Source organism: Leguminivora glycinivorella, chromosome 16, assembly GCF_023078275.1.
Source record: "Leguminivora glycinivorella isolate SPB_JAAS2020 chromosome 16, LegGlyc_1.1, whole genome shotgun sequence".
Classification (NCBI taxonomy): Eukaryota; Metazoa; Arthropoda; class Insecta; order Lepidoptera; family Tortricidae; genus Leguminivora; species Leguminivora glycinivorella.
In genome coordinates this window covers 13,993,033-14,019,585 of record NC_062986.1, presented here as the reverse complement: position 1 = coordinate 14,019,585, position 26,553 = coordinate 13,993,033, and the positions used below count along the sequence as shown (strand labels likewise).

Genomic DNA, 26,553 nt, shown 5'->3' with positions numbered 1-26,553 from the left:
TACTGCTTGTCTTAGACGTCCCATCAAAGACTAGAGACTAGATAGAGTAAGGAGCACAAAAATAAGAGAACGAACAAGAGTCATCGACGCGTTGGAACACTGCCTGAAAATGAAATGGCAATGGGCGGGACATATAGCAAGAATGAGCGATCAAAAATGGACTAAACGTGTGAAACTCTGGAAAGGTCCACAAAGAAAAAGAAAATCTGGCAGACCAGCCACAATATGGATCGATGAATAATAGCAACTGCTTGTCTTAGACGTCTCATCAAATATAAACGAACAAAACATAGTCGCTCCCGTTTATAGTATGAATTTTTTGAGATGTTTTTTTGGCTTTTGCCGTAATCTGTTAAACAAAAGCCTTGGTTTCTATTATTCACGGCGGCTAGCTCCCGTCTCCAGCGCACGCGCTATAGTCTCAGTGTAGTTAAAAAGCAACTATCATGATAGTAATAAGGTTCAAATCCATAAAAAGCCCTTTCGGAGATAACACGTTTTGTCATCGTCAAAAAAAGTTACCTGCATACTGTAAACTGTTTCATAAATTTGACCCTTATTGTTATCATGATAGTTGCTTTTTAACTACACTGAGACAAACACGTGCTGTGGAAAAGGGAGCTAGCCGCTGTGAATAATAGAGACAAAGGCTTTTGTTTACAGATTACGGCAAAAGCCAAAAAACAATCTCAGAAAATTCATACTATAATAAAGATGCGATGATAGAGCGAGCGAGTTAATAGCTGTCGCCGAGCGGTGAACTATAAATAGCTCTCTCTCTCTCTCTCTTTTTATTTATAGTATGAATTTTCTGAGATGAACTTTTCGCTTTAGCCGTAATCTGTTAAACAAAGGCCTTTGTTTCTATTATTCCCGGCGGCTAGCTCCCGTTTCCACAGCACGTGCTAAAGTCTCAGTGTAGTTAAAAAGCAACTATCATGATAGCAATAAGATTCAAATTTATTAAACAGTTTTCAGTATGCAGGTAACTTTTTTGAAAATGACAAAACGTGTTATCTCCGAAAGATCTTTTTATGGATTTGAACCTTATTACTATCATGATAGTTGCTTTTTAACTACACTGAGACTATAGCACGTGCCGTTTAAACGGGAGCTAGCCGCCGTGAATAATATAAACAAAGGCCTTTGTTTAACAGATTACGGCTAAAGCGAAAAGTTCATCTCAGAAAATTCACACTATAATAGTAATAGTTTGTCTCCGAGCGATGAACTATAAATCGTTCGCTCTCTCTTTTATTTACACGGGAGCGACTATCTTTTGTTCCTTTCTATCACCGATTGTTCACCGGCCATCGCTTACTCGATTTTGGTGGTATTGTACCAGTGACTTAGTGGCCATTTGATATTTTTCGTATTAATTTTAACTAAACCCGCATTAATTTTAATTTATATTAAATATATGTCACAGAGGTTTCAAAAGGGCTGAACATTCATTTCAATCAATGACTAGTATAAGATTATGTGCCATATTTACATGAACATAACATAATTATAAATTTGATTATACATTGGCGATAAAATCAGACTTTAATTAATATTTTTAAAATAAACAAAACAAAGAAGCAGTATATTTAAAATCGCAAAAAGGATTAACAGTATTTTCCAGCGATGTTTACGGTTATAGTTTACAGTACACTTAAAAATCATAGTTAATATTTTTTTACTACTTAAATGCCTTAGTCATGTCTCAAGTGTGAGCAGTCGGCAGTCTAGCTGCAAAATCACAGTAAATACTATTGATTAGTGTGGCCTAGCCTAATTATTAAACTGCACAGCCTATGGCAAGAATAATAAGCCCGCAATGGGACAATAGTAGATCACATACCAAGGCCAGGAAAGTAAGAAATGTAGGTATCTACATTTTACAGTCAGCCAATCTGAATCCTAGGCCACTGTAGAACCCTTTCACAGTAAAAGTCAAAGTGACTGATATAGCAAATAAAGCACGGTGTCAATACGACAGGGTTCTAGAGTGGCCTAGGATTCTAAATGGTTGACTGTACATGTAATTGTCTGCCGAGGCGGAGCCCTCTTATTTACTGGCGAAGGTTTGTATACTATTTTATGTTCTACGGAGCCGGGAAGTGGTAACTTCGTTTAGCACAGCGGTATGAAATTTGACGCTTTTCGGCCGAGGGCAAAACAGCTAATTTACAACTACAGTCTTTAATGATATTTTTACATTTTTTTTTAACTTTATATATGTAGTAGAAGCATCAATTTCAGCCATTTCTCAATGTTTCGCCATAACTTAAGAGTTGAAGTGAAGTGTTAATTACGATTATTTTATACATATCATTTCCCATTATGTACAACAATCCGAAAGTAGCGAACATTCATAGATATAATTTTTATTAGTATAGAGTTTAGACTAACTTGAATTCCATATTGTTTTGAGATGGCATTTGATATTAATTATCACATTTATAACCTACCTACCTACCTACCTAATAAATTCCTACGTTTAATGAACAAAACTGCATACTTAATTATATTATATGGTACTGCTGCTGATATTTAAGGGCATTTTCGCGAAAAAAGATTCAAAACCATTTTTTTTTCAAAATAGGTAAATTTAATGTTTTTCCTACTCTGAATCAGAGCCCTTTCGACCCTACTAGTTAAAAAAAGCGTCCTTAATTTAATTTTTCCACTTCGTTACAATTTTTCAAACACTTTGTAAAGCGGTCACAAAGTGGGAAGTTTGCAAAATAATAGAAAATTTTGGGACCATTTTTTTGTCTTTTGTTTTTTATCCAGGCAGACAATTATGGTCGCGCGATAAGTGATAAAGCAGCAGGCCGCCCCTATCGCACTATTTGTAAGTGCGTTAGGGACGGCCCGATGTTTTATCATTTTTTCTACTCCCGTGTTGTTATTCGTCATTTACCGTGTCGTGCATAGATCGTTAAAACCCTACATAAAAGATGCCCGCCCCCGGCCGGCGCCCCGCGTACCCACGCATACGATATAGCTCTTACAGCATTGTTAGGTAGCCGTTAAGGGGTATAGCGGGCCGCGGGGCGCCGGCCGGGGGCGGGCGGCGGCGGCGCGGGGGAGTGCGAGCGACAGGGTGAGTGCAGAAACATTGCAGAGGACAAGTCAAAATACTTGTAGGAAACAGTGCGAATTTCACGAAAGTTGTTCTAGAAAACTATTCAAAAGTATGTGCATGGTCGTAGAAAAAGTATTGTATGCAACGGTGTTTAACTGAGTCAAAAAATACTCGTGGCGTCTTAATAACAATTTTCGGCTTCGCCTCAAATTGTTACCCACGCCACTCGTCTTTTTTGACCTCCTTTAAACGCCTGTTGCATGAAATACTATATCGCGCGACCATGATTGCCCTACTGGATCAAAAGCTCTCGTGATACACACGCAAAAAATTTACCTACATTAGAAAAAATATTTTTGGTGATTGTTCTCGCGAAAATGCCCATATTATATGTATTGCTCTTATGATATAACCTCAAAACACTTACAATCTAAATATAAAAACAGCGAAATCCGGTATCACCCTTTAAATGTAAGCTTACACTGCAACTACGCTAATAAATCTAATAGGGTAAACTTACCAGTGCTCGACACGATAATGAAACTGGACACTGTCGGGTACTAGTACTTTTACCTTATAAGTACGATCGATTTTTATTTTGTAGGTTTTATTAAATTAAATTTAGCTGCTTTGAAGAGCTGCTGCGTGGACTAAAATAGTAAAATAGGCAAACTCGCTAGTTATTAATTATATTAAAACAATGAGGAGGCACACTGCCATTTTAACCCGCCAGGCGGCGCCTGTGAAAAGTGCTTAGGCATGTCACTGTCATTCATATATGAGAGAGAGAAAAAAATATCATCTCGCTCTCACGTATGAAATTCTTTATCTGTGCAATGGACTAATAAGGTGGCGCCATCTGTCATAACCTTTAAGTGTGCCTCCTCATTGACTAGGAACCGATGTTTCAAAATGGCTATAATGTTACAAGTTACGGAAACGGTGAAAATTTGCAATTTTTCAAGTAAGTACAACAACTCTCTCTCGCTATATCGGAATCCTGCAAAAGGATTCATATAGGAGGTGCAAGCACAAATTGCTCGCCCTTAAAATTGGTCAAAGGCACCTAGCCTTCAGAGATAACATACACTAGAGAAATTTCGACGGGTACAGTCGACCAAAAATGTGGTTTACCACCCTATGGTTGAGGTTCGTTTGAACGTCATGAGACAAGGGCGATTTCCGCTTGCAATAATTTTATGTCAGTGACAATTGCTCTGTCTATATTTGATATTTACGTCATGCCATATGTCAAGTTAACCTTAGCGATCGTTAGAGCTCACAGAAACTTTTGTCAAAACTGGTAGACCACTTCCTTGGCCCACTGTACTTCGGCGGTCGAGGTGGCTCGCTTTTTCTTTAGTGTATGGAATATATTTCAGTTTATAAGCACAACAAATTAAAAATCGACTTAATTCGGTTAGAATTTCCTACATTGTCTGAATTCCTGCAACTATAAAGTAGCGGGGTTATCACTGATCCTATCCCCACGCATCATAAAATGGCAAGTTATATATCACCGAATAACTGGCAAGCACGCGACGAGCAAAGCTAGCAGCAAGAGCCACCGCTACGTACACTTACCGTTCTTTCTGGAAGGTACCTTGAAGCTGTTCTGAGGGGTGACTGAGCTGCTACTCGAGTCTGAGACTGTGGAGAGACTCTGTTGGGATTTGTTAGCGGAGTACCAACCGCACATGCGCTTGACGGCGTCCTCCCAGCGGGAAAAGGTCATGTCGTACGCTTTTTTGACTTGCGGGCGGGGTTGAACACGCAGGCGACTTTGCGCATCGATTTGAGCTCGGCTTTGGATTTCCATACACCTGTAAGGAGGTAATAAGTTTTTAATAACCATGGTTAAAGATTATAAATTATAACAATGAAATAAGCGTGGCAGGGGAAATATCAAAGGCTGCAAAATATATATTGAAATAATGACAAGACTGAGAGTCGAACATTAGTGGCCCGATTTTTAAGGGCTACACTACTACTACTACACTTTTTGTACACTTGATTGTACAAGAACGTCAACCTTAACGAATTTGTAGGAAGTCAACAGCATTTTTTTTTCGTATCGTTGCATCTCGGCGATGAAAGTGAAGATGTTAGACACCACATTCAACTTTAAGGTAGTGGAAAAAAAGAGAAAATTTGTATATACATTTACATATCTGTAATTTCAGTTTATGTGTTAGAAAGATATAATAAGTATAAAACATAAGTGAGTTACGCAAGCGCGGATCCAGCTTCGTGCCCAGGGGGGGGGGGGGTCATGTGGTAAAGGCCCAGGACCCAGAGGGGGGGTCACGTGGTCTATTTGTATGGCCAACCTAGGCTCCAGGAGGGGTCATGACCCCCATGACCCCCCCCCCTGGATCCGCGCATGGAGTTACGTACCTAGTTGTAGGCCCACGACGTGCGCGCAGCCTAAAGAAGACATTTCTGTGTGTACGGGCCGCTCCACACGAAGCCCTGTTAGGTCCGCTACCAGTTGTGCGATAAAGTCGTTGTTGGATACGCCACCGTCCACTCTGGAAATATCATGATATCGGTATTTAATTGAAGGCATGTTTACAAAAACAACATGACTACACTAGACATGAATTTACAGGAAACGAAAAAAACTAAATGTCTTCTTATATATTAACTATTGGACATAAACGTTGTATACGTTATTTAAGTAAGTGGCCATTAGTTCCGAAACACACGATTACACATCTCAAAGACAATTATTTTTGGAAAAAATATGAAAAATAAGTTCGTCAGTTATGCTGTTTTTGTAAAATTTTGTTAGTTATGTTCTTTTTGATAGAAAATAAAACAAGTTTCTATAGAAATTATGTTTTGTATTCTATCATTTATCTTACTAAACTAGTGGATCTACTTTAATCTTCACATCCGCTGCTGTTGTCATCGTTATCTACCTCCAGAGACGACGATTCTTGACACGTATTATACAAAATTGATTGGTAGAATTGATGGCTCGATGGTTTGACCAAAAACTGCATCAATTTTCTCAAGTCGCCTACTTTGTGAGGATTAAGGGGAAGTGAAGACTCATAAGCACGTTTTAAATTGATGTTCTTGGGCATTTTCTTAATTTTTAAAAATTTTAGCAATATTCTTTAGGGTAAGACTTTTCAACGATTCTGGGGATGAAATGTTATTTCCACTCATTTTTAAGATGTGAAAGAAACTTCTGGATAGGTTACGTATATCAAACGCGATAGTTTTGTTTCCATTTTTTTACAATCGTACACTTATATGCCAGTTACATAACCTAAAACGTTACGTAAACTAAAAAGAGTTCACAGTTATGTTCTTTTTGTAAAAAACAATGTAGATATGTAGTTTTTGCAAAATGGGTATATTTTTGGGGACTGAGTGTGGACAATTAGGGTCATTTTTGGACACTATCTTTTGCTCTACGTATAGATCCTGCTTAGACGAATGCTATGATACCAAAAACTCAAATCCGCAAAAAATGTTAGTTATGTTGTTTTTGTAAACATGCCTTCAATTTTAGAGTAAGTATCATCTGATATTTATCATTTAATGAAGAAAATATGCGCGTATCGCTGCTACAAAATATATACGTTGCAGGTAGCGTCGAACCCGTCTTTATGGTGCCTAATAACAGTGAGGTAGAGGGAGAGGGTAACATCAACATCAACAGTGCGACAGCGCAAAGAGTAGCGCGAGAACGTCACTCTTACAAGTTCTTGGTAAAGGAACAAAATCGCAAATTCCAACACATTCACTGCCAGACAAAAAATGGCGCACTACGTCATATCGTCACTACTTTTAAAAAAACTTGTATCTTCGTCTGTCAATGAAAAGAAAATTGTAGTAAGTATGTATGGAATGCATATAGAATTACTGCGTTTTAACTTTGAGGAGCGGCGTGAGATACGAGATTTTTTCAAAGTAGTGACGATATAACCCGCTTGCAGTGGGTTATCCGGCTATCTAAGCAAACTTCACGAGTGCCTACCAAGCGGGTTCTTGGTTGCGAAACAATTGGACATTAGTCGTTTATACCTGATAATATTGAACAGATAGTTGTTCTCCTTTCGCACGCAGAAATCACCACACCACCACAGGCCTTTGCGTCTATCGCAGACGATTTACGCAATGCTGCTTCGACAACGGGTTTGATGACTGTGGAGACCGATTCGCGAGCGGCACGTTCTGCCATATTTTTGGCAGAGAAAACTGATGCCACCTGAGGTTCCAGTCTCAGTTTGTTTTCTGCGACACCTTTTACTATCTAAAGCATTAAACCAGGCTTCGTCACATAGCCTTCTTTCCTCCACAACACGCTGTAATACAACTGTGCTATTCGGAAGGCGAGTGATTCTAACAATGCCCTCACTGGGTGAGCTTTAACAATTCCTACCATATGGGCAATACCTTTACAACTTATACTAACACTTTATACACCAAAATGGGCCCTGCATATCGTCAAATATCTTCGTCTGTCAATTTGTAGTATGTATGGAATGCAAAGACTGCGCGTGAATAGATTTTTTAAAAGTAGTGACTGATAATATTGAAGGGCTATATTTCAAATGATAGTTGTTCTCCTCTCGCACGCAGTAATACAACTGCGCTATCCGGAAGGCGAGGGACTCTAACACTGCCCTCACTAGATGAGCTTTAGTGGTTGAGGGTTTCATGCCGACGAAGCCTGATGCTGCTGAGCCGTCGTTGTATGGCGCCTGTAAATGATAAAGTGGACATTTTTAATGGTAACATTTCAAATGGGGGTATTGTAAAACTTTTTCCAGTTATTAGGAAAATAATATTATTCTCTCCAAATTTATCGACGCGTGGGCTTTCTCCGACCAAAAATCGCTCATTAGTATGAACATGCGTACATTGCCTAAGGCACTGGTCCCACCGCGAGCTAGTAAGCAATGAGCTATCGGCTATAAAAACGAACAAAAGATAATCCCGTGCAAATAAAAAAGATAAGGCGATATTGAAAACTCACCGTTGGGCGAGTAGCTATAAACATCGCCGTGTCTCGTGATAACCTTTTGTTCGTTTTTATAGCCGATAGGTCATAGCTAATAGCTTTTTTTTGTATCTAGCGACGTTTGACCACGATCACGTTTGAATGCATGCGTTCAGCGACCACGACGTGTAGGCGTCTTCATACTAACCTGCGATTTTTGATCGGTTAGAACCAATTCCGCGTCGATAGGTTTGGGAAACCCTAACGGCCCAGCCACGACATTGGTCTAAGCGCGACAGCGGTGAGCAGCATACGTGCGAATGAAAAGTCCCATCGCTGTGTCTCGCTCCAATGTATGGCCGCCGCTCACAGCTGTCGCGCTTAGACCAATGTCGTGGCTGAGCCGTAAGAGTGCGATTGTTTAAAAAATATATTGAGTAAACTCGTCTCTTTAAACCAACTAATAGTATAAGACTGCCAGAGTCACAAGGTCCTAATAGTTATTTGTTATACAAGGGGGCAAAGTTGTATTTTAACGCCGAGTGTGGAATTAAAAAACGAGCAAGTGAAAGGATTCTATAGTTGAACCACGAGCGAAGCGAGTAGTTCGAGAATAGAATCCTGAACTTGCGAGTTAAAATTAACACACGAGAAGTAAAATACATTTGCACCCGAGTGTAACACAAAACTTTTCCCCTCACTATAGCGAGGAAACTACAACGCAAAAAATGCGTTTATCACTGATTCCAGTAGTTCCACAGGTGGTAAGTCATCTTTATTACTAGATTCACCTACTTTTATCAATTTTAAAGCAGTTAATTTGACTTTATTCAAGGTCAAATTACTTTACCCACTAGTGGATAAAATGCGTTTTTACCCGCTGGTATTAAAGGACAAAACACGTGTTTCCGAGCTGGTGAGGGGAAAATAATATTAGATAGATGGTGGTTTGATGTTAGTATGTATAACAAGTTTATTCTTTAAAATAAATTTAAGCACTGGGTTAGCATCCAGTGGTCCTGGGTTCAATTCCCACTCAACGAATTCAACCAATATTTATTCATCGCTTAGTTAAATAGCATCCAAATGAATGTTTATTCTTACCCCTAATCCACTGAATGCCGGTATAAAGTAGACCCCATCAGTGTCTGGGACCGATTCAGCAATACTCGCTGAATCTTGAGGATTGTCAAATAGACCTGGAAGCAAAGAAATTACTTATTTAAAGAGATAGTAAAATCAAGAGGCGGACCAAAAAAGAGATGGCGGTATGACCTCGACGTATTTTATAGCGACTGGCCGGAGCCGTGCCGCAAACCGTGTTCAGTGGCGGAAGAAAGGGGAGGTCTTTGCCCAGCAGTGAGACACAAAAGTAGGCAAAAAATAAAAATGCAAAGAAAATATACGTCGTAAAAATTCATCGATTCAGAACGTGTGAAGTAGCATCAAAATTTAACAAACTCTTCCTCAGCGAATTGTGAAAATGAAAATACACAGCGAGTGAAACTTCTATCAAAAAATCAACGTATTGCGAAAATACTAGGTAAGGATTAAAATAACAATAAGCGTCATGTAACATGTTTGTAGAATAAGAAATGAATCACACCCGCGTGTTACTCGGTTTTTTGTACTTTATTTCATAAACAAGACTGGCCCCGCGGCATAATGGCATTTCTGCAACGCGAAACGCCACCAAAACGCCGCAGAAATGTAGTCTGGCTCAGTCGCGCCAATACACAAGAGCGATAGAAATAGATAGCTACGAAAGAGATATTATCGCGAGCGTTTGGCTACGCACACTGTTGTGGTACTGTTACTGTTATGCATATGATGCATTTGTACGAGTACGTTACATTGTTCAATGTTCAGTAACTGTATTGTTTACAGTTCGAAATTATGTTCAAAAACAATGCTCAAGTGCAACAAATAGTAAAGGCAATTTTCCTAATAATATGAACACCTATTACATAAAACGCGCCGTTGTAAACCTTATCGAAACGAATGAAGATTCATGGTATACTGTAACCATGCGTGTCAGTTGACAATGAAAAGGTTAAAAGTGGGTTGGACAAGTTTTATTTCATTGATAAGTCAGGTGACAAGTTATTTCCTTTATGTCATGTTTCGGACGAATTGGGTTTCGGTCCTTACGTCGTAATCGACATCAAGAAAAGTGCGGATGAGTCCACGCACTTTTTTTGAAGGAATTCTGACTATCAACAACCCCTTATCATATAAAAGCAAAGAGAATCGAGTATTAGATAGATAGATAGATAGATAAGAACTTTATTCATTCCCACAACATACATGGTAGATAAAACAAAAGATAAAAGGCATGCATCTTAAAATAGAAATTAAAAGAAAAAATTATTAGAAATTATTAGTTAATTATTAATTATTATTATTACTGTCAAAGTAAAATGTGTAATCACAGTGCATAGACTACCATATCTCGACACAGGCTTAAAACTTTTGAACCTCAGTTTTGACAATTTGGTCCATATTCTTAGCTTGATATGTGTTAAAATGTCAAAATTTAATATTAGCGCCATCTAGCCGAGCGTCCCCCAAAGGTGTCTCGCCATCTAGGTCACCGTACCTTTTTCTGTATGGTTTTGAGGTACGTTTTTTTCTTAGACTTTATCCGTCTATACGGAGTTACATATGTCTTTGATTAAAGCAATCTTTACCTAAGTTACTTACCCAAATTCTGAGCCCATTTGATAATAGACGCAGTATCATTATTCGAGCCTTCAGCAGAGTACACCAGTTCATCCCCCAGCCTCCAGCCAACGATAGGGTACAATCCGGCCACATTGGCGTGGGGCACGGAACCCGTGTTTATATTGAAAAAGGTCCCCGTTCCCATGGTGAGCTTCACGTCTCCCACTTCGAAACAGCAGGAACCCCACATTGATGCTGTCTGGTCAGCCATCTGTGGACAGTTTAATACATTGAAACCTAGGATTAAATTTAAAAGTGGAAAATGTCTGCCTTGGGTGAGACTTGAACTCACGGCCTCTGGATCGATACTCCAGCGCTCTGCCAACTGAGCCACCAAGACTTCAACCAAGCCAGCGAAATTTTCCACTACTAAGGTCAATGGGACCCGTAGCGACATCTACCGTAAGAGTGTTAAACTTCTTAAACGGCAACCGGAGTTCCAAGTCATATTAGAAATTCACCAGTTACGATGCGCTAACCATGCTAAATTTTTTTTTAACTTCTGATTAGCAGAAACGTCTGCAATCGATGCCACTAGGCTTAGAAAACTCACGCCCTCTGGATCGATACTCCAGCGCTCTGCCAACTGAGCCACCAAGACTTCAACCAAGCCAGCGAAATTTTCCACTACTAAAGTCAATGGGACCCGTAGCGACATCTACCGTAAGAGTGTTAAACTTCTTAAACGGCAACCGGAGTTCCAAGTCATATTAGAAATTCACCAGTTACGATGCGCTAACCATGCTAAATTTTTTTTTTAACTTCTAAGCCTAGTGGCATCGATTGCAGACGTTTCTGCTAATCAGAAGTTAAAAAAAAAAACCTAGGATTAAGTCTGGGTAGTGGCTTCAAGAGGATACGAGATAGTAAATGAATACATCGTTGTTTGTCATATGGCGGCGTGTGATTAGAACCGGGAGGTTAGAAGACGGTAAGTAATGCAATGTTTTATATTCTGTCAAACAAGTCTGTCAGGGTATCCTTTTCTCTAGCACCCTAAAGAAAAGGATACATATAGTTTTCTTTGTTCTTATTTACTGACAGACTTGGTTCACAGAGTATATGTTTAACTAATCCGAGAAGGAGGAGACGCTTTCACAGCTATGTTTGGCAAGAATGTTCTTTGCTTTGACTGACTACAGAAAAGGGAAGCCTAACACATAAATGATCCCCTAATATGTACTTTTAAAACCGAATCAAACAAATGTTTGATAGCCAAAGCTGTCAAATTGCATACGAAATGTTTTAAGACCTACTACTATCTCTTTTAAATTAGAATCTCCTAACACCTATAATAAATATTTGCGTACAAGTTATCACTACATAGTATAAAACAAAGTCGCTTTCTCTGTCCCTATGTCCCTATGTATGCTTAAATCTTTAAAACTACGCAACGGATTTTGATGCGGTTTTTTTAAATAGATAGAGTGATTCTAGAGGAAGGTTTACATGTAGGTATAGTACCCGTGCGAAGCCGGGGCGGGTCGCTAGTTACAAATAAAATGCAAAGGTGCACTATGCCTTTGTATGTTCGTGTACATCTGTGTACTCACGAAGCTACTCGACCCGCCAATCTGTATTCATTATTCAAATTAGTGTGGAACGGAGACAGGGAATCGAGGGCGTCTTCGTGAGTAAACAGATTTCTAAGTGATACGAGCGGTCCCTTTTATTGGAAATGCACACATTTTGCGAGATGAATATAGACACTGTAGGTATGTATAGGTCTCAAGCAGCTTTTACAGTGAGCCCAAAAAATATATATATAGTCCTCCACATCGATTTCGATGACGGCGACCTGAGCAATCAAAGTTGTTTTCTCATATGAGCTCTTATATGGCTGGCCAAGCCAAATTTACTTTTAAAGACTCGGTCACAATTATGGCAGTATAATTGACCGGTCGTGTTGTACGTATACACGTAGGAGGGCTTAGGTCTTTCCTTGCGTAATTGGCGTTGTAAGTCTAACGTCGCGAGGCGGTTTTCCTCAAACGACTTAACGGATTCAAAGATGGTAGACCGCCAAGATGACCGGTTAGCAGCGAGCTCCTCCCAACGTGTAGGATCAATAGCACACGCATTCAGGTGACGCTTCAGCACGTGCTTATAACGAAGATGCTGACCGCCGTGCTTCCGCTTACCTTCTGCTAATTCTGAGTAGAATAGTACGTAAATAAGATGATTAAAATCATTAATTTCTTTTAATGGTGGAGTATTCTAGTCTAAATAACAGGTTATGCCTCCAGCAAAAGAGCAGGTCATGTATGTTACGTAACGTTTTACAGCAATTAGATGGTCGTGTATGACGTTATGTCAGTTAGCTATTTCTACTATAGTATAGTACTGTACTTAAATGGACGAAAGGCAAGTTTTTATCCTTCATGGAGAAATGTATTACTAACTCCGTTCTGAAGTCTGATAGGGCTGTAAATCATTCCGTACCTAGTTATTTTTATGCTATAAAATTATTAGTATGAAATTAACCTTGAGATCTCCAACAAAAATTGCAAATACATTAAGTTTGGAAAAGGCCGCAGAGATGCATTAGAACTCCAAAATTAGGTTTGTTTATACGTAAGTTTTTAAATGTAAGTTATTTAGGTTGTTTAGATCACAGATGTCATATATACCATAGATCAAGCAAACGTATCTATTTAAATGAACTCAGTGAAATTTTGTCCGTCTTTAGAGCTTGCAGCTTTCGGGCCTCAATTTTTGGAAGTTTTCAACCAAAACATAAAAAATTCGTTACGTGAGGCTTGCAAAACACAAAAATTATGAACAATCAAGAGCCTTTTTATCATCAATATTTTGCGTCGGCATACAAATCTTCTATCTAAATTAAGTTCTGTGGTTTATTTAGTAGATAAATTAGGTTTTCATCATAATATTGCGGGCAATCAACTATAGTAGATGTAGGTAGTGCATTATTCCATACAGAACGTATACTTACACAGCTTATGATAGGTATCGCATGCCCCCAGATATCGGGCGTCGTGGTCCCAAAGTGTTTCCCCGCAGTGTCCACAATAGTGGGTAGTACACTGCGCGGTATTTTGAAGAGTGATAATGCCCAGCCACCCCATTCCATGCAAAAGGGTCGAAGAAGCCTGTCGCTGATGCTGATGAGACGTCTGACACGTGGATCTTGCCTCCTGTCGTAAATTAAGAAAAGATGTAAGTAGTCGTTTGCCTCCTATCCCATAAAAAAAAAAAGTAGCAGTTAGACAAATATTGAAGTAAGTTGGCCTATAAGAGCGAATCTTGTAAATGTATTAAAGTGATTTCAGATATGTATAAATAGGTAAAGTGGTACAGAAAGAAGTAAAGGAAATAAAATACTTGGGTATTGATATGTATAAAGACATATCATTAAAAACCATCTACTTTATAACCCCACTAAGCCCGAGGCCAGACCAGTCGTCAAGTCAAACTAACAATTACCAAATTGTAATAAATATACAAAAATCAACCAAACGCTCCTACGGAATCTTGAAGTAGTAAAAAACCGGCCAAGAGCGTGTCGGGCCACGCTCAGTGTAGGGTTCCGTATTTTTCTCAAAAACTACTGAACCCATCAAGTTCAAAACAATTTTCCTAGAAAGTCTTTATAAAGTTCTACTTTTGTGATTTTTTTGATATTTTTTAAACATATGGTTCAAAAGTTAGAGGGGGGGACGCACTTTTTTTTCCTTTAGGAGCGATTATTTCCGAAAATATAAATATTATCAAAAAACGATCTTAGTAAACCCTTATTCATTTTTAAATACCTATCCAACAATATATCACACGTTGGGGTTGGAATGAAAAAAAATATCAGCCCCCACTTTATATGTAGGGGGCTTTATATTGGTACCAAATTTCAGCTTTCTAGTGCTAACGGTTACTGAGATTATCCGCGGACGGACGGACGGACGGACGGACGGACGGACGGACGGACGGACGGACGGACGGACAGACAGACATGGCGAAACTATAAGGGTTCCTAGTTGACTACGGAACCCTAAAAAAGTCATGCTTGTGCAAAATTTATTACCATGACAGAAGCCATTTTTTGTTTGTTTTGATACTATATTTTTGGATTTTGTCAAGGACTTCGCTTGATCTTGACCTAAGGAGACTATAGTAACGAGCATATTTTACCTATACAAATCATTTTGTTTACTTTTACTGTTAACTTAAAAAATATATATCTTTGTTTCGCCGTAAAAACTATATATTATGAATGAAATAAAACTATGGAAACGGATTAAATCGCGTATAATGAATTTAAAATTCATACAAGACAGAGAAGACAATATTAATATAAGTATATTACTTTCCAAATTTCATTCGTCACCCACTCAATCATGCCGTGTAGGGTATCAAAAGAAAGGGCTTATTGAGTAATTTACGAATATATAGCATACTATAACATTTCTTACACTTTCTCTAAGAATTTTTTGGAAAATTTACGAAAATGCTTCATTTTGGAGTTCACTTTAAACCACTGTAGATTAAGAACTAATGAGTATATTTTTATAATTATTATTTTAAGTAACTAACAAGAGTCCAATGTCTACGAACCAATAGGTCGTACAGTGAAAAAATTGCATTTGGGAGCAGGGGGAGCAGTCAAAGATGGCGAGTTTCGATAATTGAAATATCTTAACATTTCGGTCTCTGAGTGGAGTTCCGTTTGCGGACCTCAATCTGGCATATATTTATTACATAGACAGATATTGTCAATCAGTTTTACACCCCCCCCCCCCTCACCCTCCCCTCCTTCACAAATATTATTGGTGCTATTTTTGCAACCGAACATCCTCTTGGAGCCTCATCTAAATATAACTTTAGTTAATAATGCATAGGCTGTTGAAAATGTATAAAAAATAAAGTAAATGTTAGCCGAATTGCGTTACCTAATTACGTAATAATAAATAAATATTGGGGACATCTTACACAGATCAACTTAGGCCCTAACTAAGCAAAGCTTGTACTATGGGTGCTAAGCAAATCGCTGGTGCTAAGCGACGATATAAGTACATACTTAAATAGATAAATACATACTTCTATACATAGAAAACATCCATGACTCAGGAACAAATATCTGTGTTCATCACACAAATAAATGCCCTTAGCGGGATTCGAACCCAGGACCGCGGCTTAGCAGGCAGGGTCACTAACGACTGAGCCAGACCGGTCGTCATTCAATGCGATACTTCGCCTTAACCACAGTATAATAAAGAGTACTATCGTACAGTATGGCCACTCCCGCTCCCCGCTGAAATTGCCGCCCACCCCCTCTCGGTTACCTCATAGTTACCCTGTCAAAAACGCGAACAGTCAACCTGTCATATTTCATTCATACAAGCATAGTACGCGTTCACCTACACGAGCTTAGACTGTGTGCTAGGAACGCGCCTCTTTCATATATTTTATCGCCAGTGTCCGATGTGTGCCTTAACTATACCTTGTACTTTTGGCACTTGAAAAAAGTGTAAACAAACCGGAGCCGTCAAATTTGACAGATCAAGGGATAGTGAACCTTTTAAGGCCAGAAACCTTTTCCTGTAAAATTTAGCTTAAAACCAATATTTCGTAAGTCATAATTATTCGTTGGTAAAATTCGGGAGAAAAGGGGGAATGGTATTTTATTTTTTACATTTTCCTTCATAATTCTTTTTATTTTCCACTACAATAAAATTATAAAAAATAGTTTTGATATGTACAATTTGAGCTCTTTCTAACGATACCCCACTTGACCTAGTAACTTGACATTTACAGTTTGCCCCCCTTCCATTTTGGCCATTTTCTATAATTAATATAATTAATAGTTTCAGCTTGTAGAGGTTTAAAATGTTCATAACTGTTCCAAATTTCAAATCGATAGCGTAAGTAGTTCTCAAGATACTTAGAAATGTGACAGACATACAAACGGACAGAGCGTCGCCATAAGAGTTCCTTTTGTACCTTTTTGGTACGGAACCCTAAAAAACATAAATATAACAATCATCAACACAAATATCGAACTCGGAACAGATGATGATGATTGATAACAAGCAATGCCAAATGTCAGACAGATAAAATTAAAAATCGCGTAAGGTGAACCTTTATATTTTAGTAGAGTTAGTGCGTTTTCACATTATCCGATCCGATATCGGATGTAGGACCGATATCCCATACATTACAGGCGCCATCTTGGATTTTTCCATCGAAATCCTTCCGACATCCGATATCGGATCGGATAATGTGAAACCGGAGTTACACCCAGATTAAAATGCAACCATGAGTTTTAAACCTCTGCAATATTAGGTACTTTTTGGTTGATGATTCCCTGAAGAAAATAATAATATTCATTAAATGTAATGACGATATGTTTGTATTCGTGAGGGTGTATACGTTTCGTCAAATTAAACGAAATTACATATTAGTGGAATGAAATAGAAAATAGTAGTGTGTTCAATTATTTTTAAATAGAGAAAAAATATCAGGAACCAAACGTTACCTAATAAACAACCCTCAAATTTGACAGCTCAGGTTTGTTTACACTTTTTTCAAGTGCCAAAAGTACAAGGTATAATATTTGAATCAAATATTATATGGGTTCCTTTTAGATGCCGTTGCGTTGAGAAGTAGGTAAAAGGGAATTAAGAATTCTTAGAAAATTGTAAACATACGCCAAAGGTTGTAATATTACCTGTTAATTTGTGCAGTAACCAAGTATCCAGCGTGCCGAACATGACGTCATCCCTTTTCGCAGCCTCTTTTAGTGGTGCGATGTTCTGTAGAGCCCAGCTTAGCCTTAAGGTAGTCTAAAAACAACCATTTGTATAAAAAATATGATGTTTAACTAAATCTTAGATATGGAGAAGATTTCACAAAGACTTTGCAAAAAATGCACGCATTGGTAGGCCTAGGTAGCTTAGTCGGCAGAAGCGATTCGATCGGCATTCTTATTTCCAATAGTCACAGGTTCGAATCCCGGTGGAACTAGTGTACCTACATTTGATTATTTTTACTTTAATTTGTTGCAAAATCACCCTGCCAAAACATACAAAAAGGGGATAGATAGCCTTAGAATTTGTCTCTCACATAACGAGGACTGAGCCTGATAAGAGTGATTTTTAACCTTAATTTAAAATATACTTAGCATGATAACTTTACTATCAGATTTTTATTAAAAAAAATACATTAAATACCTGCGTGATTACGTAGGCGTTTATTTTTGTTTGTGTAGAAAGCCGATTATTTAGATATTATCAATGCTAGATTCCACAGAACTAGTTATATTTTTACATATTTAGACGATTAGTTATATGGGTCTAGCGCAGATTTACCTAATTTTGATGTCAACAGAAAAATAATCCCACAGAAAAATTTACGATATCCTGGATTAATATATTTTGTTAAAATGTTTCTACAGAAGTCAACAAATAAATTAGTAAAGCCTGTACGTGTACAAAGGACTCCTGCTTCAACTTGATTAGATATATGAATCTGAATAACTCGACACTCCGAGTCATGCTACTCCAGCATTCATAGCCATCAGCCGCCTTGCGTTATCCCGGCATTTGCCACGGCTCATGGGAACCTGGGGTCCGCTTTGACAACTACCTTACTCGACATTTATAGTGATATGCGAAATTGCGAATGTGATAATTCGAAGGTTTCCTGGTGAAACCCGATAAGTTGAGCAAACAGGTTTTTGAAATTCTAACTATGTGTAATTTCCACAATGTTGTTATTTCAAAGACAAATTATCTCGATTTCACCAGTAAACCCTTTATTTCAATCCACCTGTGCATGACACTTGTACTTAACAGTCACAATCACATATATATCGGAGCATCCAAGGTAATACTCACAAATATTTGAACACGCCCCTATTATCCAGGCATTCAGATATTTTTGAGTAGGTACCTCGGTCGCTCCTATAAATCTGGCAGGAACAGCACCTAGTGCACCTAACAAAGGCACTGAGCTAGATTCGATTACAATGCCTGTATTGTGACCTGTGACAGCGATCATTGTCGCATTTCTCATGTTGCATAAGCGACTGTGAAATGATCGTGCGCAATTCCAGAGTATAATCCATTATACTGGAACTGTGCTGGAGTGTTATGCCAGTGTTACTTGCAAACGTAGTTTCATTAATACCTTGTGTACAAAACTGTTTTTTTATTCTAAATCGTTTGGTGACTAAAAATCACTAAAGTTCTCAGAAACAATAACCCATACCTACATGCGTCCCTTTTAAAGCCTGACCAATTACGCGCAGAAACTATTTTCTTCATACTATACTGAACTGTCTACCCATACATCAAAATAACAGCATGCCCTTCTGACAATCCATACTAATCCATACTAATATTATAAATGGGAAAGTGTGTGTGTCTGTTTGTTTGTCCGTCCTTCACGGCAAAACGGAGCGACCAATTGTCGTGATTTTTTAAGTAGAGATAGTTGAAGGGATGGAGAGTGACATAGGCTACTTTTTGTCTCTTTCTAACGCGAGCGAAGCCGCGGGTAAAAGCTAGTAGTCATATATTTCTGGTCAGGTTTTATGCCCCCCTAGCTTTTGGCGCGAACTTAACATGCGCGGATCCAGGGGGGGGGTCATGGAGGTCATGACCCCCCCCTGGAGCCTAGGCTGGCCATACAAATAGACCACGTGACCCCCCCGGGGGGGGCCTTGGCCTTTACCACGTGACCCCCCCCCTGGGCACGAAGCTGGATCCGCGCTTGGAACTTAAAATATTTAAGATAGTAAGATTCCGTTGTTTTTGTGCGCGTGGTTGTCAAATAACATACCTACTCTTAAAACAAAACTAAAAACATGAGTGTAAAACTGCACAGGTACCTATTTATCTGAACAAAGGTGTAAAAGGTTGTACATAATTTACGAACATTAACATACAAATGAATGCTTATTCATTTCATATATTTGTAATTCAATCTCGCATCTTACCCCCTTGTAATAAGATAAAAGTATACATATTTTTGACGTCCTCAATGCCCTTTCAATGAACCTTGCGTTTGCGCATCAAAACATATAATTAGTTATTATTTATGAAGTAGTATCCAACACATTTTCATTGTTAGATAATCAGTCTTAATGCCTTGAGATACGATGAAGTTTAGTATGTGAGCTGTGATCTACTTTATCAATTAAGATAAAGCCCTAAATAAGACAGGGAACTTATATCTACGAACATATGTTATCATTAAGGTAATAAACCTCTTTAAACAATACACAAACCAGTTTATTAAATCACTAAGATACTTCTAAGCAAGGATTATTTATATAGGATTTACAATCTTCATACTAAGAATCGTACCTCCATTTTTTAGCGCCATCTATTAAATACTATCTTAACTACATTGATGATGCCTACAATTTTTTTTTTTTTCAAATGTATAACTGACATGATATCATGATATTAAAATAAAGAATTATGTCATTTGTTCTTATAAAAAATAAAAACAAAATATTTGGGGAAAATATGTTTTTTGCCACTTCCAGGCTGCGAAACAGCGCCATCTAGTTTTAAGCCTAAAAAGCCCATACATTTCAGGGGTACGCATTTTTGTATGGGCTTTGTCAGTCCCGTATTATATCGTTTTTCTTCTAAGTATATAACTAGGTACTGTAATTATCTCTCTAGGAGCGCAGTGTGAAACATATTTGAATTAGTTGAAATAAGGTACAGTCAATCAATTTGAATCCTAGGCCACTGTAGAACCTTTTCACAGTAAATGTCGAAGTGACTTCTATGACAGATACAATACGGTCTCAATAAGACAGAGTTCTAGAGTTATAATTGGTTGACAGTACATAGTTCAAGACACGGTGTTGATACTATAGACGGGCCTCTAAAAATTTACCGCTAAAGAGTAACCCCATAAACATACACTAAACGTACACTAAATAACACGTACACTATTCATAAACGTACACTAAAGCTATCAAGCCGATAAAGTTCGTTTGTCCCTTTCTATCACACCAATACGTCGGAAAGGGACAAACGTACTTAAACGTACTTTAGTGAACGTTTATGAATAAGGGGGTAAGAGTCGCTCAATGTAGTTCAGTTATTGGAATCTGCAAATCTGCAAACCAGAGACTAGACGCCATCTCAAGTCCAGCGTACATCATCTAGACACGCAGTAGCGTGTCAAGCCAAGTTCTAGTAAAAGAACTGGCGAGCAGCACCGTGTGTAATATTACACGAACCATTTGGAGCCACCTTTGACCCCCTCATAACTCAAAAACTACATATATTTTACATAAACGTGTCAAATTTGGCTTATATATTGACACTTGCGAGATACATATGTGCTCCAAATTTCATAAACACATCTCAAACGGTTGTTTAGATAATAAAGTCCAAAAATCGCCCTTTTATCAGATACCTATAGACATAATCTCTTACCCAGTTCCAAATGACCTAGAACGTTCAAATTAGGCATGAAGATAGGTAATGAGGTGAATACATAGAAAAAAATCAGAAATTGGTAAATTTTTATCATTTTAGAAAAGTTATATGTTCAGTAAAAACATAAAAAAAAAATTCAACAGGGGGTTACTAGATGGCGCTAGAATTTCCAGTAAACTTAGTGAATACTAATAAGCGTTCCTGCAATTCCAGTAAACTTAGTGAATATTAATAAGCGGTCCCATAATATTTTTATGTTGTTATAAATAAAATTCAGGAACAATCATTGAACTTGGCACCCATTTAGATATGACTTCTTTTTTCGTTGAAGTGAACAACCAAGGCAAGGCATATATATCATTATTGAACTTGGCTCTCCTTTCACATTTATGTTTTTAATGGGATTTTTGTTTCCTTTTCTATATTCATGTTATTTTTAATGAGATAGGAGGCAAACGATCGGACAGGTCGCCTTATAGTAAGAGATCACCGACGCTCACGGACACCCGAAACACCGGAAGGGTTGTATGTTTTCGCTACTTCATAATTAAACCTAGTTTTAGTATTTTTAGAAAGTACGTACCTGTGTATTCATGAATTTAAGGACACTTCCGGCTCGGAACTTCTGACTTCTCATTATTAAATACAGGACGTATGCGCCGGCCTTGAACAGCTGAAAAAAATGTGCTATTATAGCATATTATGTATAGGTATAGTCGTATATGTAGTCTATGGTTAGGAGGACTAGACGCCAGTTCAAGCCTAGCGTATAATAATTTTTGTTTCCTTTTCTTAATTCATGTTCTTTTTAATGAGATAGGATCATAGGAGGAAAACGAGCAGACAGGTCGCCTGGTGGTAAGCAATCACTGCCGCCCATGGACACCCCAAACACCATGCAGAAGGGTTGGAGGTATGTAACGGGCTACAAAGGGCTTGTTTGCGACGAATGTACCTAATGTTCAATAGTTACTGTTTGTACATCACGAAAAAAAATGCATTTTATGGAAATATTGATGATGAAATTAGAACACAGAGCTCATCTTTAAACATTGTTTATGGGTACCCAAAAAGTTCTTTGGCTTCACTACAATAAATATAGACAACAATTGAATAACATTTGAATGATGTCTATATTTAATTCATTAAGACAAGTTCCTACAGAAGTTATTTTTGTAAGAAGCTACAAAGTAGATACAATGTATTGGGTTGGTAAGAAAGTAATGAGCGATCGATTGAATTCCACATAAAATTTTTGAGAGAGTTCTAGAATCTTCTATGGTCGAAATTTATATAAAGGGCGAGTCGCACAGTTTCTCGTCAGTCATTCACTAGCTGTCGCCGAGCTAATATAAGGAAGAAAATGGACGAATTAAAAGTGCATGTAAGGCATTGCTTACTATATGAATTTCAGTCTGGCCATTCAGCCGCCGAAGCAGTGCGTAATATATGTCAGCGTGTTGCTCCTGAAGTTGTGTCTGAGGCCACGGCGAAACGATGGTTCCAGCGGTTTCGTAGTGGGGTCATTCCATTGTGACGGGTGGGATATTTATACTCTTTTTTGCCTACATTTTGCTTTATTTCTGCCAAACGGCAACAATTAGCGTATTAAATATGACATTATCAATTACTTGAATAATCAATGCGTACTGTACCATCAAAAAAAATATGAAAATGTCATTATTATTATGAGAAATTGATGGTATAAGAAGTGTGACGGGTGGGACTTCAAAGTGCCTCTCCTCTCCGACTTGACTTACACAATTCGCAATTGGTAAGAAACTACGAAACTTTTGTTAAACAACCATTTTTTATTTAATTCCTGATATTATATAGATTAGGTATTAGTATAATTTACGCAAATAACTCGTAAAACAAAAATAATTTTGCTTCTCAATGCTTGTGACGGGTGGGACAGCGCTTTGTGACGGGTGGGACGAGTAACATTTGAGTATACAAATATATGAAAAATATAAAGACAGTTCGTTTGTATTTACTTTAAATCAGCTCTTTTATTAATTATTTAATGTTACAAGTAATAATTTCAGTAGTTTTCTTAGAGCATTAAACCAAAAAAAAATATGGTCCAAGAGCTGGCAGGATTTTGGAGTAGGTCCTTGAGGCAACCTGGAAAGGTGCTCAGATGCTTCTCTGATCATAGCCAACATCAGGTCTGCAAGTCTGGCAGCTGGGGAGCGGGGCTTTATCGAGCTATGAATTTTTAAAGATTTAATTTTTTGAGGCCCAAAAAAGGTGTTTGAGGCAACCTGGAATTATTAAAAAGTGAAAATAGAGTTCCTCAGAAGTCGCATAGTATTTATGCCAGATCATTTGGCCGGGTCCTTCACCGTGCCAGAACGGTACAAAGTGGTAAAAAAAAAAATTCCAAAAAAGGTTCTTGAGGCAGTCTGTCATTTTTACCAGTGAAAGATGAGGGTCTAAATAGCCATGGAAAAATAATGCCATGACATGAGGTGGGGTCCGTACCCTGCCATTCGATCTTGAAAGTCAATTTTTTAGTTTTTCGTAAATAACTCGTAAACGGTGGCCCACAGCAAAAAAATATGTTAAACAGAAAATATCTACATAAAATTTCCTACAAGAAAGGTTATGTACGTTTTTTCGATAGGATCAATATATAAATGGATAATTTAGTACGAAAGTTTTTTTTAATCGATTACATGCTCCGTTTTTCGTCAATACCTCGTAAACGGTGGCCCACAGCAAAAAATTATGTTAAACAGAAAATATCTACATAAAATTTCCTATAAGAAAGGTTATATAACTTTTTTCGCTAGGATCAATTTTTTAGTTGGAAAGAATTTTTAAATAGATATTTGGGCCGTTTTTTGTTGATAACTCAAAAACAGTGGCTCACAGCCAAAAATAATGTTAGACAGAATTAATCTACATAATATTTCCTACAAGAAAGGTTCTATACGTTTTTTCGCTAGAATCAATATTTTAGTTGGAAAGTATTTTTAAATACATTTCATGGGCAGTTTTTTGTTAATAACTCGAATTCGGTGGCTCACAGCCAAAAATAATGTTAAACAGAATTAATCTACATAATATTTCCCACAAGAAAGGTTCTATAACATTTTTCGCTAGAATCAATATTTTAGTTGGAAAGTATTTTTAAATAGATTACATGGGCCGTTTTTTGTTAATAACTCGAAATCGGTGGCTCACAGCCAAAACTAATGTTACACAAAATTAATCTACATAATATTTCCTACAAGAAGGGTTCTATAACATTTTTCGCTAGAATCAATATTTTAGTTGGAAATTATTTTTAAATAGATTTCATGGGCCGTTTTTTGTTAATAACTCGAAATCAGTGGCTCACAGCCAAAACTAATGTTACATAGAATTAATCTTCATAATATTTCCTACAAGAAAGGTTCTGTAATATTTTTCGCTAGGATCAATTTTTTAGTTGGAAAGTATTTTTAAATAGATATTTGAGCCGTTTTTTGTTGATAACTCAAAAACGGTGGCTCACAGCCAAAAATAATGTTAGACAGAATTAATCTACATAATATTTTCTACAAGAAAGGTTCTATAAGATTTTTCGCTAGGATCAATATTTTAGTTATACAATACTTTTAGCCCCAAAGCGTTAAAAAGGGAATGTACAAGTTTCTAATGGGGTGGCAACGCGCATGTGACACTGTTTGAGTTGCAGGCGTCCATAGGTTACGGTGACCGCTTTACATCAGGCGGGCCGTATGCTTGTTTGCCACCGACGTAGTATATAAAAAAAAATCGTGAATATTTATACTGTTTATCGTCCCATACAACATTTTAATTTCGCGCCATTTTCTATAAATTTATCCTTAGTTTCAAAATCATTGAACATAGTATGACGTTGGTAAGAGAGACCGGCCCCCTAGTAAATCAAGGTCGCGGTATAAAAACAAGGTTTTCCTAGCCGATTAGACATTACACGCGATTTATAAACTAACTAGATTTTCCTGACAGTGCAATAATTAAAAACAAGCAATAGTTATTTGTTATACAAGGGAGCAAAGTTGTATTTTAACCGAGTGTGGAATTGCAACACGAACTAGCGAATGGATTCTAGGGTTAAAATAAAAGAGTCGATATTTCCTACAAGAAAGGTTCTATAAGATTTTTCGCTAGGATCAATATTTTAGTTGGAAAGTATTTTTAAATAGATTTCATGGGCAGTTTTTTGTTAATAACTCGAAATCGGTGGTGGCTCACAGCCAAAAATAATGTTATACAGAATTAATCTAAATAATATTTCCTACAAGAAAGGTTCTATAACATTTTTCGCTAGAATCAATATTTTAGTTGGAAAGTATTTTTGAATAGATTTCATGGGCCGTTTTTTGTTAATAACTCGAAATCGGTGGCTCACAGCCAAAACTAATGTTTCACAGAATTAATCTTCATAATATTTCCTACAAGAAAGGTTCTTTAATATTTTTCGCTAGGATCAATATTTTAGTTGGAAAGTATTTTTCCAACTTCCCGGACCGCCGGCGAGTCCATCAGGGACGCTCCGGGCCTTAGGCCCTACGCGGAGCTCGGCCTTCGGCCTTCGCTCGGCTCCGAAGCTCTACCGTTGGGCCTTCGGCCCGCCGGTTACGCTTGTTTAAGACACTTTTGTAAGGAAATTGTATGGGAGCACTTTATGCCCGCAGTGAAATTACTTTGATTTGGCCCGGGTGGGAGCCTAAAGGTGAGCCCCGTTCCTGCGGCCCTCCGCGGGGTCGGCCTTCGGCCTCCCACCCTGAAGCTCGCCCTTTGGGCTCGCGAAAATACTTGAAAAAATTATTTTGCCATAACGGCGGCCATCTTGGATTTTCGAAAAAATTTTTTTGACATTTGTATTCTAAGGGCCCATACCTCTCCGCATGCAAAATTTCAGCGCGCTCGGACCAACTTGAAAAAAAAAGTCGGCCATTTTGAATTTTTTTGATGCAACTTTTTTCTACTCGGGCTCCTGTATGACATTTGATCGAGCACCCCCCGGCTATCTCTTACGGTTTAAAAGTTGCCATACAAAAAAAGTGGAATTTTTTTTCCCATTTGTAGCATTTTTCAAATTTTTTTTATATCATTCTAATCTAGACCCTAGAGAGATTCTATGACCAAAATTTGAGCACTCTAGGATAAACTTGAAAAATCGACAAAAAACAAGTCGGCCATTTTGAAAAAAAAAATGGCGGCCTCAAAAACTGCCCAGGGTCCTCTATGACATTTGGTCGAGCACCCCCCCAATATCTCCCCCCGTTTAGCCAGGCCGTCCAACATTTTTTGACCCAAGAGTCGCAGACCAGATTCCATATTTTTCCCACACGTCTCCCCGCTCCCTCTATACAAAGACACTTCGACCTTCGAAA

General features: G+C 37.9%; 1 protein-coding gene across 1 annotated transcript in view; it reads right to left on the bottom strand.

Moving 5' to 3' along the window:
- The window catches only part of LOC125234654 (putative glycerol kinase 5), a 34,483-nt gene that overhangs the window by 305 nt on the left and 7,625 nt on the right, over positions 1–26,553 (bottom strand). The window contains 11 exon segments of the mRNA XM_048140988.1: positions 4,661–4,843; positions 4,846–4,899; positions 5,474–5,607; positions 7,118–7,132; positions 7,649–7,797; positions 9,141–9,235; positions 10,740–10,971; positions 13,714–13,853; positions 13,856–13,915; positions 17,440–17,554; positions 21,762–21,851. Coding sequence (XP_047996945.1) covers positions 4,661–4,843; positions 4,846–4,899; positions 5,474–5,607; positions 7,118–7,132; positions 7,649–7,797; positions 9,141–9,235; positions 10,740–10,971; positions 13,714–13,853; positions 13,856–13,915; positions 17,440–17,554; positions 21,762–21,851 — 1,267 coding nt within the window.